Raw genomic sequence first — 20,113 nt, forward strand, 5'->3', positions numbered from 1 at the left:
TGTTTTTACTATTGCTGTGTTTTCTGCCTCCTGGTGGCGTTGACACTGGTGGCACAAACCTGCAATAAAGTGGAGCCCTGGCCATGCTGTCAGTGTTCAAATACATTCATGGAAAGCAGTAATAAAATTTAAGGGTTGGTGCCTATGGACTATTATAGGTATTTTTTATGCCTAGCATGAATATCTTGGTGCTTTTCCACTCTCAGGGTGCCGCGTACAGCCATACAAGTGGATGTATGTATGTAGCTGTACACTTTGTAAATGCTGATGCTTCTGTGTATTGGTGTTTACCCGCACATATGTGTCCAATGTATTCCCTGATGCAAAACTTCTGTATGTGGCGTACAGCCATTTATTGGTATGGAGGGTGGTTTGTGTGTCTCCATGGGTGCGGAAAAGTGCCAGGAGATTTTTGTTGGGCATAAATAATGTCTTCTAAAATAATTATTTTTTTTTTTTTTTTATATTTGTCTGCTTGAACCCTAAAACATGCCATACCTGACCTCCGTAGCTGTATATGCTGTAAAGCAATTTGTCCCCAAAATTTACTTTTTCTGGAGCAGTGAGGTTCCAGCTTGTAACCCCTAATTAAAAAAAATAGTGCAGGTGCATAGGGTGAGGTGAGAGCATACTGAGACCTGACTTGAACAGCTTCCCTGTTTCTATTGTGAACTTTGAGGATTAATTGCTTCTTAATAGCTGTCATTACACAGGTCATTGAGGGCTTGTTTAGATAATGCAAATAATTGAATGTCCATAGCCTGGCCACAGTTCAACTAAAAGGGGAACAAGCTTCAGTAGTATTACAGTTCATGCACAGGGGGTTTATACAGGCATATTAGAGGCCTAGCATATTTTCTGGAACTTTCCCACGCCCAGGGAGTAGCAGGTACTGCATACAGTTTGCCATACAAATGAATGGCTGTACTTAGTTGGGCTTTTGGAAACGCCATTTGTTTCTTTTCATCGCTGTTTACCTGAGTGTTCAACATGTTTTCTGAGCTTGAAAGTTTCATGTTTGGAAAATGCATTGCATGCACAAATGTTGATTCTTTGATGCAAAGAAGCGTCCGCTATTACAAGAGCACAGCCACATACAGCAATTTATTTGTATGGCAGGCTGTATGTTGCACATGCCGCTCTATTAACACAGGAAAGCCCAGGAAACTTCAACAAGCATCTAAAATACCTGTGTAAGCTCCGTGTGCATGAACTCTTGGAATGACCATAAATTGTTTTATTATTATACAGGATTTATATAGCGGGAACAGTTTGCTCACCACTTTACAATTATAAAGGGAGACAATACAGCAACGATACAGTGCAATACAAGAGGGTTAGGAGGGCCCTGCTCCTTGGAGCGTACAGTCTAAGAGGGAGGGGCTAGTGGTACAAAAGGTAAAAACTGTGGAGAATGAACTGAGAAGAGAAATCAAAGATTCAGTTATTAGCTGAAGGCAGGATGGGCTTCCCTAAAGAGTGGTTTTCAGAGATCGCCTAAAAGTAGGAAGAGTAGGCGATAGTTGGATAGATTGGGGTAGAGGGTTCCAGAGCATGGGGGAGGCTCTGGAGATGAGCATGGGAGGAGGAGACAAGTGAGCTAGAGAGCAGGAGGTCGTGGGAGGAGCCGAAAGGGCAGTTTTGGTTTGGGGCAGCACAGTGATTAAATGGTTAAAATGGTTAGCACTTCACCTGGCAGTACTAGGGTCGTTGGTTTGAATCCCAGCCATGGCACCTCCTGTCTGGAGTTTGCATGTTCTCTCTGTGCCTGCATGGGTTTCCTCTGGGTGTTCCGGTTTCCTCTCGCACTCCAAAGACATGCTGGTAGGTTAATTGGTTCCTGTCTAGATTGGCCCTAGCATGTATATGTATGAATGTAAGTTAGGGACCTTAGATTGTACACCCCCTTGAGGGTTAGGGACTGTTGGGAATGGAATCTATATAGAAATAAATATTTGGAGACAAGATTGGTGATGTAATTTGGGGCAGAGTTATAAATGGCTTTGCTATTTAATGTTTTCAGTGTTATTCATTGTGCAGTTGGAAGCCAGTGGAGGGATTGGTAGACATGGAATGGTTGGTAAGGTAGATGAGTCTGGCAGCAGCATTCATGATAGCCTGCGATGAGGTAGGCCAATGAGGAGGGAGTTACAATAGTCAAGGCGAGAGGTAACAAGGGAGTGAATAACTTGCTTAGTGGTTTCAGTGGTTAAAAATGGGTGCATCTTGGAGATGTTATGGAGGTGAAGTCTACAAGATTTGGACAGTGATTTGGGGTTGAAAGGACAGATGGGAGTCCAGGATTACACCTAGTACCCTCGCATCTTGATGGAGAAGTCATGGGAGGGGGCATGGGCTGGAGGGAATATTATGAGCTCCGTTTTAGAAAGATTGAGGAAGTGGAGTGACATCCATGCTGATATGTCACTTAGTAGGTTAGTAAGTAATGTGAGAGGAGAGGGTGAGGTGAGAAGTAGAAAGATAGATTTGTGTGTCATCATAGAAATGGTACATGAAGCCATGGGAGTGACCAAGGGAGAAGGTGTAGATGGAGAAAAGAAGGGGTCCAAGGACAGAACATTGAGGGACCCCTACAGTAAGCGGAAGTGGAGAGGAGGATACAGTTATAGGTAACACTGAAGGAGCGTTGTGATGGGTAGGAGAACCAGGAGAGAGCAGAGTCTTGGAAGCCAAGAGAGTGGAGTTTTTTTGAGGAGGGGATGGTCAACCATATCAAAAGCTGCAGAGAGGTAAAGTATTAAGATTACGGAGTAGTGGCCATTGGTTTTAGCAGTTAGTGGATCATTAGTGAGTTTTAGTAGGGCCGTTTCAGTGGAGTGTAGTGGGTGAAATCCAGACTGTAAAGGGTCAAGAAGGTTGTTGTCAGTGAGGTAGGAGCTCAAGTGATTGTAGATTAAGCGTTCTAAGAGTTTAGAGGTAAATGGGAACAGGGAGATGGGTCTTAAGTTGTTCATGTTTGTGGGGTCCAGCGAGGGCTTTTTAAGTATGGGAGTGATCTGTGCATGCTTTAGAGGGGAGGGGAAGGTGCCAGTAGAGAGTGAGGGACCAAAGGATAGAAGAAGAGGGTGACTGGTAGTTGTGAGGGAACAGGATCCTGGGGAAAAGTCACAGCTTGAGGAAAGTACTGCCGAGAAGTGGCAGTTGTCAGAGGAGGGATCGGCACCGATCATCAGGGAACTGATGATTGGTGCCAGCAGTGCCACTCACCTGTGCCCGTCAGTGCCGCCTATCAGTGCAGCCTCATTATCGCACATCAGTGAAGGAGAAAAATTACCTTTTTGTAAATTTTATAATAGAAACAAAAATGTTGTTTTTGCCTTTTTTTTGCCTTTTTTTTTTTTTTTTTGTTTATAGCGCAAAAAATAAAACGTCCAGTGGTAAGTAAATGCCACCAAACGAATTGTGGGGAAAAAAATGATACAAACTTTATATGGGTACAATGTTGCATGACTGTGAAATTGTCATTCAAAGTGCGACAGGGCTGAAAGCTGAAAATTGGCCTGGTAGGGAAGGGGGTATAAGTGCCTGGTAGGCAAGTGGTTAATGTTGATTGAGAGTAAAGTTCCACTTTCAGTTGATATGGGATGCGATTTGTAAATATCATCATTGTGTTTATTTGTTATCTTAACCTCTTGCTGCCCACCCTCAGTAGTTGTTCAGCGAGCAGGCAGCTGCTCCAGGCCAGGAGATGCAGTGGTTTATTGCGACCTTTCTTCCGGGTTCGTGCTGCATGTCTACAGCCCCTGCCAACCCATTCTGTGATTACACACAGCATGAGTTTGACCACTGTTTTTAGCCAATGATTTTGGCTAAAGTCAGTTGATCCACTGTGTCCATTCATCCAGAGTTCTGTGTTTAGAAAACACTGATCTCTGTGTACAGGGAACAACAATCTGGCTACAAAGCAGGGACTAAAAACAGCCTTACAGTAAAGTAAAAGCAGAACACATTGTTAGGCCTACAGATAACCCTTTGATTACCCCTAGATGTTAACCCCTTCCCAGCTGGTGTTGTTAGTACAGTGATCGTGTACAGTATTAGCACTGATCACTGAATTAGTGTCACTATTGATATTTGTCAGTGTGCTTCCCAGTCAGCATCAACCAGCGCCATTTTGCCTGCCACACTATTATAGTCCCATTATAAGTCGCCGATCACCACCATTAGTAGCATAGTGTTATAGCTGTGTAAATTCCAGTATATACACCATAGCTTGTATATACACCATAGCTTGTAGACGCTGTAATTTTGTGTATAGTGTTGCATGACTGTGCAATTGCTAATAAAAGTAGTGCAGTGCAGAAATAGCAAATAATGCTCTGGTTATGAAGGGGGTAAAACCTTCCAGGGCTCAAGTCGTTAAATATATACTTTATCTAAAACCATCAGACCTTTTTGTTTGGCTTTTTTAAAATCAAGATTTTGCCTTTACACAAAATATTTCCCATGTCCGACATAAAAAATGGGGAAATGTGATTTAAACTGACATTCCTGAATTTTTTATTTTTTTTTTATATGCAAAGAGTAAATATTTTTATAAGAGTTGTAACTGGTACTCCTCAACCTAAATGCCCACTGGGTCTACTTAAATTATTGACCAGAAATAAGGAGCATTTATCAGGCCTAATGAAGGTACAGCTGAAATAGAAGATCAGGGCTGATAAGGGATCTACAGGAGACGAGATAAAGTTGTATATTTTATGAGCAGAATAAGTTCATGGCAATGTTCTCTCTGCCAACTGTGAGAGATTATGAGCTCGGCTACACACAAGAGTTCAGATTGTTCCATAGCATGAGATTATATTCTTGCTCACGATTGCCTCCTTTACAAGACTTTCACCGACAGCTGTCAACTGGATGGTAAGTTCTCATGCACACTGGACGTTTCTACAGCTGCTGTTTTTGGCTTTTGACTTTTTTTTTTTTTTTTTTTTTCCCTACAGCCAGTAACCCTCGTCCCAGCATGTTATCCTATGTGTCCATGCACACACAGACTGTAATCGGCATTTTTTGGCAGGAAAAAAACCCCAGAACTAGTGGGTTGCTAGAGGAGTGTTTTTTGTTTTGTTTTTTTAAAGCTGTAAAGACTTTCTAACGCTGCAAAATGTGGCAAGCTGGCGTTTTTGGACTTTTTTTTTTTTTTTTTTTAGCAAAAAACACGTGGCTAAACACAAATGCAAAATCGCTGAAAAACTCACTTTACACAGCTAACTTTACCTGCGTTATTAAAATGCCCAGTGTGCATGAAGCCTTAAGCTGAAGTATAGGCAGATAAATATCTAGTCTCTATCACAATCAGAGTGAGTCGAAGACTGGGTGCTTGCTGGCATGGGTAGAGAACAGTCTTGACCAGACGGTTGGTGACCAAGTGGTATAATTAAAACTATAGCAGAGCAAAGTGGGATCAATGACCATTTGGGGTACATCGATCTGAAGAATGACCTAACTGAATTAAAAAAAATAAAAATAAAGGGCCTGGCTTTGTCACTTAATCATTTAGACGAGGGGTCTCCCTGATGATGTCCTATCTGACGAAACGCGTCAGTGGAGCTAGGGTGTACGTCGCCACCCATGTGCGCACACCCGTAGCCATCTTAGAAGCGGTACATGCGGTTTCCTTGCCTTTTATACAGCACTGTATTGGATTTTTTTTTTATGTAAGTGCATTACTTCAGTTTAAATAAAATTTAGGATTTTACACTATGGAAAGATTTATTGTTCTAGGTACCTGCCCTCTATATGCATAACATCGATCATCCTTTTGCAGTGCGGGAATGCTGTTTGACATACGGTTGGAGGCTGTGGAGGAAACTGGAGTAGTTGCCATTTGATACGTGTGCCTAATTTGACCACTGTATAATATGATGGTCAAATTCATCTGGTAAGCCTCCCTTGAGCACTGGATGGGGTGACACATGGTACATTGGGATACACTTGATTATCTTTAGTCACTGGAGACACATGATTGGATTTATGGACATTTTAAAGTGCTCTTTGGCACTGGGACTAATTTAATCACTTCACAGTGATTGTTTTTCACTTGTTTGTCGTAATTTGTTCACAATTTATATAGTTTTTGGTAATTAGCGCTGCACTTTTCTATGCATGTTTTTTTTTTTTTTTTCTATTTTTAGTATCCGAGTATAGTGCTGGCAGCTTATGTGTTATTAACCAGCACGGATTCTAATGCCATTTTCACAGTTGTATAGAAATACTGTCTTACCTACAATTGTTTTCTTTATGTTGGGTTTAAATTTTAGTTATGACTGGAGTATAGCGTTTTGAGCGGCTTGAGGTCATAGGGGGTTTTTCATAGCTACTAGTCACTTTGCATGAAGGAGTGCTCCAGACTATAGAGAGAGTCTTACTGGAAATTTTGTTAACCTGTAACTACCTAAGAGGGTCTTCAAAATGGAACATATCAGTTTGGGTGGCACAGATGTAAAAAAGACCCCTATTACACCACTTACATTAAAGGCAAAGTTCACTTTTCTCTCTAAAACCCCGCTCCCCTGTGCACCAATATGCCATTAATCTACCTCAGTTGCAAAAATATTCAAGCTTTCTTTGATCTGGAGAACAAGGCCTTACCTTAGTCTTTGGGAGCTTAGAAAGCTTTTTCAATTCCTGGAATGTAGACAGAGGAGACAGATTTCATTAGTGCACACATCCTGCGCTGACCTCATTAAACACGCGCGCATCACCCATCAGCTATTTTTTCACAGCATCCTTGGGATCTCTCTCCACATGCATTTGCCTGGCTACCCCAGCGTCTTTACAGACGGGCTCAGGCTGCATGATAACTCCTTGGGCCCCCAGTGCAGCCCACTGTACACCCCTGATGTAATGCAAGGGATTACCTGATTGGATACAGAGTGATTGGATAGATGCTGTGTCCTCCTATTAAAGTTTTGGTAAATCTAAAGGAGATTGTACAGATTGTATAGCATATGACCACATTTATACTCCTAAAATGAGCTAGTTGCACTTTCAGTCTCATTAGTTAACAGCACACCAAACAAAGAAACAAGCTCACTTTGCCACATGAAGAAAATGGGTGACAGATGCAGCAACACGCACAGTAAAAAACGTGCAACACGCACCACACCGTCCCATGAGCTACTTTGCAACGTGAAGCGCATCCCATTGATATCAACTGGCTACCTTGTGTCACTGGAGAAAGTATAGAAAAAACATGCGCTCCCTTTACTTTCCGTGTGAATGGGGCCTGAAAGTGAAATTGGTTTGTTTACACAGAACGGGGCTCCATTCTCATCTGTGTTTCTCAACGCACGGCAGACTGCACAGAAAATGTGTGCTTTGCCATGCGTGTCAGAAACGCACTGCAAATGTGCATCATGTTTCTGTTATTACATATTCAAGACACCCCAAAAACTGCGGTAACACACCGTGCTCCACTCCAAAACACCCAAAACAAACACGTGAGAATGTGTGGAGATGTGAACGGGGCCTGACAACTGAGTGTCCCCATCCACTCCCTCCTATGTACTTGTATAAAGATGGCAATACACTATGCAATCTGATTGTAAAATTTCCTTAACATTTGCCGGAACTATGGAATAGGAGGACACACCTGAACAATCCATTCAATTTGTATCAAATCAGACCGGCCCTTGTACTACATAGCTGATGGGAGGAAGTATTGTAATGAGGGAGGTGTGGTCCAGAGTGGTGAACACACCCTCTTCAGTGATGCAACAAGGAAGTGAAGGCTTCTGGGAGGTGGCCTACAGGAAGTGAATGCTGAAGAAATGATGCAATCTGAAAATCAATTAAGCATTTCACATAAACTGACATAATTAAATATCCTGTGGGTGACAGTAAGGCTACGTTCACACTAGCCTTGTGTGCAGGCGGCAGAGAGGCGTTTGGGAGGCGTTTTTACCGCTTCCCAAACACCTCTGCCAATTCTGCACATTACAGCACATGGTGCTGTTCTAACGGGAGCGTTTGCGTCGCGTTGCGTCGCGGCAAAACGGACGCTTCTGGTCGAGTCAGGAGGCTTTGAAGCCTCCTATTCTCGTCTATGGTGCCGCTCCGCAAACGCCCGGCCGGCGTTTGCGGGGCGTTTGCGGAGCGGTAACACCACTCGAACTGCATTATAGACATTTGTGGGGCGTTATTAATACTCTGCAAACGCCTAGCAACCGCCGCTAAACCGCGCATGCGGCGTTTGTGGAGCGTTTGCCGAGCGTTAAACGCTCCGCAAACGCCGGACCAACGCTTGCCAAACGCTATAGGAGCGTTTGGCAAGCGTTGGCAAAACAGCCAAGTGTGAACGAGCCCTAAAAGAGAAATTCTGGCTAAAAATGGTGAACTTCTCCTTTACCCAAGGTTCACATTTAGGCGTTTTTTGCCGCGTTTTGCAGAAACGCAGTACAGTCCATTTAACATGTCTTATGGGGCAGGTTCACATCTCTGCGTTTTTTGTTTTTTTTTTTTTTGTTTTTTCACCCTGTGTGTTTTTTGGAAAGAATCAGAGACTATTTTGGTTCTATAGACTTCAATGGGAATGCTGTAGAAAAGCATGTAGTGAGTTCTTGCCTCGTTTTTGATGCATTTTGTGTTGTTTTTTTTTTTTTTTTTTTTTTTTTTTTTTTTTAAATCTGCCTAGCAAAATGCAATGCAGGAACTCGTCAAACGCAATGTGCATAGGTGTGAAACTGGGGTTAAAGGTTAAGTTCACCTTCGGGAACATGTTGCATGTTCCACCTGTTTTTAGGATGGAACATGTAACATGTTCCCATAGCCGTGCCTGCTGCCCCCCCCCCCCCCCCCGCCCCTTCTGACAGTACAGGCAAACTTCTCTCCTTACTATCTGTCAAATTTGAAAACAGCGCGGCCTTGCGGGGCTCCGCCCACACAGCCTCATCGTTCATTCGCGGACTTCCGTGAATTAATGCATTTCAAGTCTCGGCAGCCTTAGCAGCTGTGGGCTTGTAGTGTTCAATGGACTACCATGGTGCTGTGGAGTTCCGTCGTAGTTCATTGAAGCTTTCTGTCAGTATATCTGCTTGCCGTGTGGATGTATGAGCAAGCACATATACTGACAGATCTGCAGGAGGCCTGCATGGAATCGGAGATCTACTGACCGCTGGTACAATGCTTTCCAGGCTCCTGTAGAAAAAAAAAATAATTAATGCACTTTTTTTTTATTTGCCTGCAAAAAAAGGGGCATTTATTATTTTTGTCTAAAAGGTGAACTTACCCCATACATGCTGGAGGTTTAGAGAAGAATTGTGCTAAAGTGCAAAACAACACCGTCCAACTGCATCTTTATTTTCTCAGTTGGACATGCTGACCTGCTAAACCACAGTGCATCAGAAGATGACCATCCCATAGGGCTCTAGTTTAACCACTTCCAGTCTGGACACTTTCACCCCCTTCCTGCCCAGGCCAATTTTCAGCTTTCAGTGCTATCACACTTTGAATGACAATTGTGCTGTCATGCAACACTGTACCCATATGAATTTTTTGCATTTTTTTGAGACCGATAAAACTTTATTTTGGTGGTATTTTATTCACTAGGATTTTTATTTTTTTGCTATATAAATGATGTTTTATTTCATTTTCTTCGAGCTAGATGAGAAGATCCATGTCTGGTAGCAGAAAGCCATATCTACCCTAAACAACGTCATGTTCAGTCAAAGGAATAAAGATCAAGAGGGATTGTGACAACTGCTGTGGTCATGAAAGGGAGGGGGATGCTTGCTAATGAAGTTAGATATTGATTCACAGTGATTTTTTTTTTTTTTTTTTTCCATGGCTGGACGTGGGTTTAGAATTACCAGCTGGTCTATGAATTCTCTCGTCTTTGTTTTCTAGGATAACCAACGGGAATGTAAAGGCAAGCACTGTCAGTATTTCTGTTGTGCACATGTATAATCCTGGATGTCCGTGTTGCCAAGAATTATGCCCTTGAGAAGCTGCTTGACTTTCTTCATATGATCTTATCTAGAAATGGCTTCAGAGCAATCTATATAATTTATAATCTCTCACTAGCATATCTCATGTCTGTTATAAATGATAGTGGATTTTAAGCTCAGATAATCCAAAAATAGCCATGATTAGTATTCCTAATTATCTGTAACTATTTCATGGTAATCAGATCCTAGATTCATTTCCATTTTTCAGTACAACAGTCGACTGTACCTGAGATCCTTTATATGTGGATGTGGTGTGTGTGCGTTGTGTGTTCTTGGTTTGGTCACGGCCAGAAATGCTAGCGGGTATTTTTCTCTGCAAAATAATGCGTGGATGGATGGGGGAGTTTTTTTTTCTTTTGAATATTAAAAAGTGAATTAAATCGCACTTTTGGTTTGTAATGCTCAGATACAGTGTAGTTATTTCTCAAACATCAATTAAATTGAAAAGCTTTCTACATTAAAGTGAAGAATTGTTGAACTAAATATAAGGCACACTTTCAGATCCTTTGTTGTCATTGGACTGCAGCTTACATTATACAGCATGACTTTTACAGTACAAAATAAGATGGTCCTGATGCATCACAGAAAGCTAAACACTTTTAAGCCTGGAATCACGCCTAGTCACTTTCCCCTGACATCAGTGGAACTGTATCAAGCGCATGTCAACATGCATTGTGTCTTTTGAAAATGTGCTGCACTGCACTTTGTATAAAATGTCAATGCACATGGTAAAGTGCATCCATTTACATCATGATGCATGCGTTGCTATGTATTTCCATGTACTTCCATTGATTTCAACAGAAAATGCATCAATCAGAACGCAGCCTATGGCCCCATTCACATTGCCTATGGTAATGTATGTTGGTGTGATACGGTGGTGTTCCTTTCTGATATTGCATTGTGCTGCTGAAAACGCTTCATGCATTTTTCTTTTTGATGTTTTAGGCAAACCATTTAAATTAATGTAATGCCTTACTCTGCGCACATTAACGTGTCATACCGTGTTTTAACACCTTGCCCTCCAGAATATTTACCCCACCTTCCTGACCAGGCCAATTTTTTTTTTTTTTTTTTTTTTTTTTTCTTGCGATATAGCACTGCATTACTTTGACAATTGCGCCATCATGCAACACTGTACCAAAATTAAATTTGTCCTTTTTTTTTTTTTTTTTTCCCCACATAGGACTCTCTTGGTGGTCTTTGATAGCCTCTGCGACTGGTTTTTTTTTTTGTTGTTTTTTTTTTTAATTTTTGCGTTCTTAAAAAAAAAAAGACCAATTTTGAAAAAACCCAATATTTTTTATTTTCTACTATAAAACATATCCAATGAAAAAATGAATCAAATTTCTTCATAAATTTAGGCCAAAATGTATTCTACACATTTTTGGTAAAAAATCCCAGTAAGTGTATGTAGATGCTCTAACTTTTGCGTAAACTCCCAAAAAACATTTATACTAGTAATGGCGGCGATCTGCGACTTTTATAGCGGGGTTGCAATATTTCAAACATTTTTACGCTACTTGACATTAACTTTGTGGGAACCAGTGATACCAACAGGAAAGTAAACTATAGGAAATCGTTCAAATCGATGTCGTTCCCCCCCCCCCCCATTTCCCTTTCCTGTAGACACAACAGGAGCGAAGAGAAAAAAGCTCTCCAAAGTGATATTTATCAGCTAAATATTCACCACCTTTTTAGAATATTTGCCTTCTATTTTTTTCTTGTGACCACTCAAAATTTTGGATTTTTTTCATAGACTTTTTTGTTTGGGCAAGGACACAGGGGCCCTATGGTCCCCTATTGCCCGGGGGCCCCAATAGTTGTCAGTCTGCCCCTTTGCAGCAAGTTAATTTGTGTGTAGGGCCTGTTCATACCAGAATGAAACGCAGAAAACCCGTATTTCAGATGCACTTTCCCATGCTGCAGTCTGCTGCGGGTGTCAATCTAATCCTAACACCCCAAATGCAGCTGGAAAACGCAGTGCATTGCCTGCGTCGAATCATGTGGTACTGCAGTACCATGTGATCCAATTACAGTGCATTTTTAAAAGTAGTGAATGCATTGCATTACAGAGCACAGTGCCACTTAATGAATGAGACCATAGAAGAAGTTTGATTTTTAGGGGTTAGCACTTGGGTTGTCACCTGGCTGGTATTTTTCCTGTCTGGCCAGTGAAAATGGGACTGGTTCCCAATGGTATTAATCGGAAAGAGACCATACGGCCAGTATTTTTTGCCGGAAAAGTTGCCAACTCTAATTGGCAGTGGCTAGATGAGAAGATGGCAGCCTGCGTATTCTTGGCCATTCATTCATAGCATTGAACCTATGCTCCAGTAATTGGAGAACATTTATATGTCCTGTCCCGCTTTGTTTTCAATAACTGCTGAATGTGGTTACTAGTATAACCTACACCAGGGCTTAAAATTTCGAGTCTAGACCTACTAGCCAGGCACAAACCTTACTCTCCACCAGTTACCACGCCCCCTTAAAGTTTTATGAAAATACATTTTTCTTTAGAATAAAGAGTCCAAAATATAAAAACTGCAAGTATAGCATAGCTTTATGATGCCAGTTTAAACATAACAGCAATTGCTTAATAGCAATAGGGTGCAATCAAAATATCAAGTTTTACAACTTTAAACCTGTAGTGAACATTTTGTATTTTTTTTATCTCCTGCATCTTTAAAAGAGACTTTAGTAACTAAAGTCTCTTTTTTTAAAAGATGTAAGTTTAGTTAATGTAATTTACCTTAAGCTGGCGGGTGTGGTGATGTGTACCGTTGGCGGGTCTCTCCTTGTGTCCCCCAAGGCGGAGTAGAGCGGGCCTCTCCTCGAGTCCCCCACGGTGCTGGAGAGAGGGTGTCTCCTCTCAGCGGAGGAGAGCGGACCTATCCTGCACCTGTCCCCTCAGCGGCGCTGCCAGTGTAATGGCGGTGCTGAAGAGGTTGGAAACTGGAACTTTGCTTCACAATGAGGCTTGGAGCGCAGGTGCAGCTGCTCCATCTGTGCTCGCAACACGAGGATTTTCCCTCGCATTTGGTGAGCGGCTTTTTCAAGCCCTGACCTACACTGTGTGCGCAATTATTAGGCAAGTAAATATTCTGACTAAATAATTATTTTTATGCACGTTGTCCAACTCCAAGCTGAATAAACTTGAATGTTTATTGGATTTAAGCATAGCAGGTGATGTGCATTTGTGTAATGAGGGAGGGTATGGCCTAAGAAGATCAACACCCTATCAAGGTGTGTATACTTATTTAGGCAGCTTCTTTTCTTCAGGAAAAATGGACCAAAAATAAGATTTAATAGACTCAAAAGTCAAAAATTGTAAAAGGTCTTTCAGAGGGATGCAGCACTCTTGATATTGCTAAGATATTGACATCACGGCCACGCCACTGCTGCATTCCAGCGTGCATTCCACCTGGCTCTGAGGGAGGACGTGCACGCCGGCCAGACACACCGCTATTCCCCTCCAGCTACCACACTGCTCCAGCGGCAAGCTGACCGCTCTACACCGCAGCAGATGACGGCTGTTCACCCTGGAAACTACCCTACTGTCTTAAACCACGTTTTTTTTATGCTTACCATTACCTTATCTATGTGAGTGTTCCTACACATACAGTTGCAAGAAAAAGTATGTGAACCCCTTGGGATTACGTGGAGTTTTGCATGAATTAGGCATAAAATGTGCTCTGAACATCATCTAAGTCACAACAATAGAAGAACACAGTCTGCTGAACATAATACTACACAAACAGATGTTGCCATGGTTTAATTGCACATAACATGTAAACATTCACAGTGCAGGGAGGAAAAAGTATGTGAGGCCCAGCTTAATTACTTCTCCCAGAGCTAATTGGAGCCAGGAGTGAGCCAACCTTGACTCCAATCAGTGTGATGATATTGGATGTGTTGCTGACAGCTGTCCTGCCTTTAAAAAACACACACCTGTTTTGGGTTTACTGGTTTCAAGAAGCACTGTCTGATGTGAACCATGCCTCGCAGAAAAGAGCTCTCAGAAGACCTACGATCAAGAATTGTTGACTTGCATGAAGCTGGAAAGGGTTACAAAAGTATCTCCAAAAGCCTTGATGTTCATGTGTCCACGGTAAGACAGACTGTCTACAAATGGAGAAAGTTTAGCACTGTTGCTAGTCTCCCTAGGCGTGGTCGTCCTGTAAAAATGACTGCAAGAGCACAGCGCAGAATGCTGCATGAGGTAAAGAAGAATCCCAGAGTGTCAGCTAAAGACCTACAGAAATCTCTCGCACATGCTAACATTTTTGTTGACACATATACAATAAGGAAAACATTAAACAAGAATGGAGTACATGGGAGGACACCACGGAGGAAGCCATTGCTGTCCAAGAAGAATATTGCAGCATGTTTGAAGTTTGCAAAAGAGCACCTGGATGTTCCACAGCACTACTGGCAAAATATACTGTGGACAGATGAAACCAAGATTGAGTTGTCTGGGAAGAACACACAACACTATGTGTGGAGAAAAAAAGGCACAGCACACCAACATCAAAACCTCATCCCCACTGTAAAACATGGCGGAGGGAGCATCATGGTTTGGGGCTGCTTTGCTGCCTCAGGACCTGGACGGATTGTTGTCATTGATGGGAAAATGAATTCCAGAGTTTATCAAGACATTTTGCAGGAAAACGTACGACCATCTGTCCGCCAACTGAAGCTCCGCAGAGGATGGGTGATGCAACAGGACAATGACCCAAAGCATACAAGTAATTCAACAAAACAATGGCTGCAACAGCACAGAATACGCCTTCTGGAGTGGCCCAGCCAGAGTCCTGACCTCAACCTGATTGAAATGATGTGGCATGACCTTAAGAGAGCGATTCACACCAGACATCCCAAGAATATTGCTACACTGAAACCGTTTTGTGAAGAGGAGTGGTACAAAATTACTCCAGATCGTTGTGCAGGTCTGATCTGCAAATACAGGAAAAGTTTAGTTGAGGTTATTGCTGCCAAAGGAGGGTCAACCAGTTATTTAAGTCCAAAGGTTCACATACTTTTTTTTTTTCTCCCTGCACTGTGAATGTCTACATGTTATGTGCAATTAAACCATGGCAACATCTAATGTTTGTGTAGTATTATGTTCAGCAGACTGTTCTTCTATTGTTGTGACTTAGATGACGTTCAGAGCACATTTTATGCCCAATTCATGCAAAACTCCACGTAATCCCAAGGGGTTCACATACTTTTTCTTGCAACTGTATACACTTTGATAAAGAAACCTATTGCACTTAGAGGCGCTTCTCTCATCTACAGATGCCCGTCCGTGTTCACTGCTGAAAAAGCCAGTTATAGACCTGGGGCGGTGACCAGTTTTTTGAATGTTTCCGGTTTGACCTCTTCAGTCCAGAAGCGTCTGACTCTGCTTTTCATGAGTCTTGCAGCTGATGGTTGCCTTCTTTGAGGCAATTCACTTTGCTCAATTTCACCCAAGACCCCTTTTGCATTACAATATTCTGTCACCACCGAGGAGCAAGTCAATCCTGTCTCTGGGCAGGCAGCAGTGCATTCTGTGTTAGGGGACATGCACCTGCACAACTGTCAAATTGGTACCAGCAGTTCTGTCCCAATTGACATGAATGTGACTGCTTGCACTTGGCTGCACCGGACACCTGTGCATCCCATGCGATCAAGACCGCAATTGCGCAGATGTATGCATTGATATGCCCCATGTGAATGAGGCTTAAAAGATGGAATACTTTGCTGGACCTATTAAAATACATATCATGTTCCAGAAATGCATTTACATGAAGGTTACGTGTGACCACCATAAGTGCCCCAGATTGGAAGCCCTCTCCTTGGATTCACATTCTATGTTTTCATTATCTGTCGGGTGTTCTTTCTGCTTCCAAAGGGAATGCTGGAGATGATATGAAATGTAATAAAGTATGTGGTGTTTTTCAAATGATCTCAATTACTGTGTGTTAGCAGCAGTGCCACGTTGGTTCCTGGCAGCGCCTTTTTTCTTTAATTAAATTTCACAGTGCTTGTGCTGCATGCTCCTAAAACGAGTTGCAAAGAATGGAGAGCTAAGCCAGAACCGTGGTGCTTGTGTATTTCTGTAAAGGGTCTGTTGCACAGCAAAATATGCGCTGGTTCATTTTAAGTCTAATTTTCAGGTCTCCCATACTATTTAGTGGGGCATCACTGGATTGTGGGGGCTAATGATTAAGTTTTTATATTTTTAGTGATAAAACACAAACATGCAAAATAAAAGAACATTTACTGTTTAACCCCTTGGTGCTGGCGCCGGAAGGGGGGGGGGGGATGTTAGTCATGTGACCGCCGTGATTAGCGGTAATATGATTGGAAAGCACCTGATCAGAAGCAACGATCAGAAGCTTTCCGCGAGGCGCCAGTAACTCTGCTGGGAGCACATTTGTTTACATTGGTTACACAAATATGCGTCCTTTTGGTGTCAAGGCCCAGCTGCCGAGAGGCTGCATATTTGTGTACCGCTAGCGCCAAGGAGTTAAATTATTGAACAATGACATGCTGGTAGAATAACTATATCACTATATAAACCAATCAGCCACAACAATATGACTGCTCCTCTAATATTGAGTAGGTCTCTCTTTTGCTGCCAAAAAAAAAGCCCTGACCCATCAAGACATGGACTCCACTAGACCTCTGGAGGTATGCTGTGGTATCTGGCACAAAGCTGTCAATAGCAGAGGTGGGACCTCCATGGATTGGACGTTCTTTTTTTTTTTTTTTTTTTTCCCCCCAGTACTTCCTACATGTGCTAGAATGGATTGAAAGCTGAAGAATTTGGAGGCCAAATCAACATTTGTTATCAAACCATTCTTAATGCATCCAACCACATTGCAAATATGGATTATCTTGCTGAAAGAGGCCACTGTCATCAGGGACTACTGTTTCCATAAAGGGGTGTACTTGGTCAGCAGCAATGTTTAGATAGGTGGTACATGTCAAAGTAACATTCACATGAATGGCAGGACCAACTGTTTCCCACCAGAACGTTGCCCAAGGCCCATTTTTTTTTTTTTTTCCCCAGGTAGGTATGTAAAAGACATTTCAATTTGAAAGATGGCTGCTTGTGGACATTTTTGTACAATGTTTGCCTACACCACCTATCCTGCTAATCCTCTTTATGAGAATCAAGTTTCTAAAGTTGTCTAAAAGCTGGTTAGTGGCTGGCCATGCTTGCATAATCTAGCTGCTTACTGGATGGTACCAATCTTTACTCTAAAATGTTTGCATTGAACAAGCTTGTGTAGTAGTGCTTGTGGACAGGGGAAAGGAGAGCTGGCTGTCCTGGGGAGAGAGGTATTAGGGAAGAGTGTAGAAGAGTTTTTGATAGTGTTGAAGGGTTAGAACCCCTGCCACTTTTTTAATCTGTGTGTCTGCTTGGGATATTTGTGCTCTTTGTCCTGGTAATAATTTCCACTGGGACTAAAAGTAATATAAAACTTCAAGTTGTCACCCAAACCGCAATTGAGGGGAACTCTATGAATGGGTACTGTACACTAGTTCCAGTGCCAACCAAGGGGATTTACCTCCCTTCAGAGAAATTTCCCCTCCGTTGCTGTTCTGATGGTGGAGTAGAATGAAGGTAAATCTCTTGAATTGGACACAGTCAAACATATTACCTGGGTTTTTAACTTGGGGGAAAATTTTTTTTTTTTCTGGTTTTAGGTATACTTTTCAGTTGGGTTTTCCTGGCTTGTTGCTTTTTGTAAGGCCTGTGACGGCATTTGGTAGAACATGAATCTGTTTGTAGTTTGTTCTTATAAACCTTCATTCCACAGTTCCATTACCCACTTTATCTTTTTGCTTCCCTTTACTTAGCACTCATTGGGCTGCAATTTCTCATGGAATGCTGGAAATTGATAGTGTTTATCTGATCTATCTTCTGCCACCCTTTTTTTTTGAACTTTTCATGTTTTTCTTTTTCAGATTACGGATTTGTCATTACCCAATTACCTGGCAGCATCTTCAGTTGGCCTATTTCCAACCCAGCTTCTTAATTCCTATTTGGGAACAACTTTACGTACGATGGAAGATGTTATCGCTGAGCAAAGTGTTAGTGGATACTTTATTTTCAGTTTGCAGGTAATGGTTAACACAAGTTTCTCTTTCTAGTAGACCATGTCATATGATCATTTGTAGCACACTTTAACTTTAAACTATTGGGGTTTTTGGTCTTTCAAAAACAAATCGCTTCTCCTTCTCTGTGAAACTCCTTTTGCGTTTCCTGTTTGTCTTGCTTGTATCTAAGCCCAATAATAATTTGATACAGTGAAGATGCAAGACCGGAAAGAGTGGAGAGTGACGGCCCATGCAATCGCCAAGAGTCAGACACGACTGAATGGATAGAGAGAGACTGTGAAGGAAATAAGTATTTGATCCCCTGCTGATTTTTAATGTTTGCCCACTCACAAAGAAATGATCAGTCTAAAACTTGAATGGTTGGTGTATTGTAACAGACAAAATAGCAAAAAAAAATTCAAAAGAAATGCATGTCTAACAAATTATGCACTGATTTGCATGTTCATGGGGGAAGTAAGTATTTGATCCCCTTCACAAAACATGACTTGGTACTTGGTGGCAAATCCCTTGTTGGCAATCACAGAGATCAGACGTTTCCTGTAGTTGGCCTTCAGGTTTGCACACATCTCAGGAGGGATTTTGGCCCATTCCTCTTGGCAGATCCTCTCCAAGTCATTGAGGTTTGATGGCTGACGTTTGGCAACTCGAACGTTCAGCTCCCTCTACAGATTTTCAATCGGATTAAGGTCTGGAGACTGGCTAGGCCACTCCAGGACCTTAATGTGCTTCTTCTTGAGCCACTCCTTTGTTGCCTTGGCCATGTGTTTTGGGTCATTGTCATGCTGGAACACCCATCCACGACCCATTTTCAATGCCCTAGCTGAGGGAAGAAGGTTCTCTCCCAAGATTTAACGGTACATTGCCCTGTCCATCGTTCCTTTTGATGCGGTGCAGTTGTCCTGTCCCCTAAGCAGAAAAACACTCCCAAGGCAGAATGCTTCCACCACCATGTTTAACAGTTGGGATGGTGTTCTTGGGGTCATAGGCAGCATTCCTCCTCCTTCAAACACGGCAAGTTGAGTTGATGCTAAAGAGCTTGATTTTGGTCTAATCTGACCACAGCACTTTCAACCAGTCCTCTGCATCATTCATATGTTTAGTGGCAAACTTCAGACGGGCCTGGACATGTGCTTTCTGGAGCAGAGGGACATTGCAGGCACTGCAGGATTTCAATCCTTGTCAGCGTAGTGTGTTGCCAATTGTTTTCTTGGTGACTGTGGTCCCAGCTGCCTGGAGATCATTGACAAGATCCTCGCGTGTAGTTCTTGGATGATTCCTCACTTTCTCATGATCATTGTCACTCCACGAGGTGAGATCTTGCATGGTGCACCAGACCTAGGGAGACTGACAGTTTTTGTGTTTCTTCCATTTGCGAATGATTGCACCAACTGTTGTCACCGTCTCACCAAGCTGCTTGGCGATAGTTTGGTAGCCCAGTCCAGCTTTGTGTAGGCCTACAATCTTCTCCCTAACGTCCTTGGACAACTCTTTGGTCTTTGCCATGGTGGAGAGTTTTGAATCTGATTGTTTGATTGCTCCTGTGGACAGGTGTCTTTTTATACAGGTAACAAAATGAGATTAGCATCACTCCCTTTAAGAGACTGCTTCTAATCTCAGTTTGTTACCTGTATGAAAGACACCTGGTAGCCAGAAATCCTGCTGAATGATAGGGGATCAAATAATTGATCCTCATTAACATGCAAATCAGTGCATAATTTGTTAGACATGCATTTCTTTTGAAATTTTTGTTGCTATTCTGTCTCAGTGTTACAATACACCTACCATTTGATTTTTAGACTGATCATTTTTGTGAGTGGGCAAACCTTCAAAATCAGCAGGGGATCAAATACTTATTTCCTTCACTGTACATTGCAGCATACCAGCCCTTAGATATAGGGTGTCTACATTGGTTTTCTTTTTCTCTGGCTTCTTTTCCTCTGTCATTGTCACTTGGTGATCCTGCAAATATCACACTTCGTGGTTGAGTTACTAAAACTGGAGAGTGAAAAATTTTGTCCAGCTCAGCATAGAAA

General features: G+C 42.2%; 1 protein-coding gene across 1 annotated transcript in view; it reads left to right on the forward strand.

The window, feature by feature from the left end:
• The window catches only part of TMEM64 (transmembrane protein 64), a 49,108-nt gene that overhangs the window by 21,806 nt on the left and 7,189 nt on the right, over positions 1-20,113 (forward strand). The window contains exon 2 of the mRNA XM_089679688.1: positions 17,928-18,083. Coding sequence (XP_089535814.1) covers positions 17,928-18,083 — 156 coding nt within the window. The remainder of the gene's footprint in view (positions 1-17,927; positions 18,084-20,113) is intronic.

The sequence above is a fragment of the Staurois parvus genome, unplaced genomic scaffold, assembly GCF_062004578.1.
Source record: "Staurois parvus isolate SC_StPar_1 unplaced genomic scaffold, SC_StPar_1.0 ptg000230l, whole genome shotgun sequence".
NCBI classification, from domain to species: domain Eukaryota; kingdom Metazoa; phylum Chordata; class Amphibia; order Anura; family Ranidae; genus Staurois; species Staurois parvus.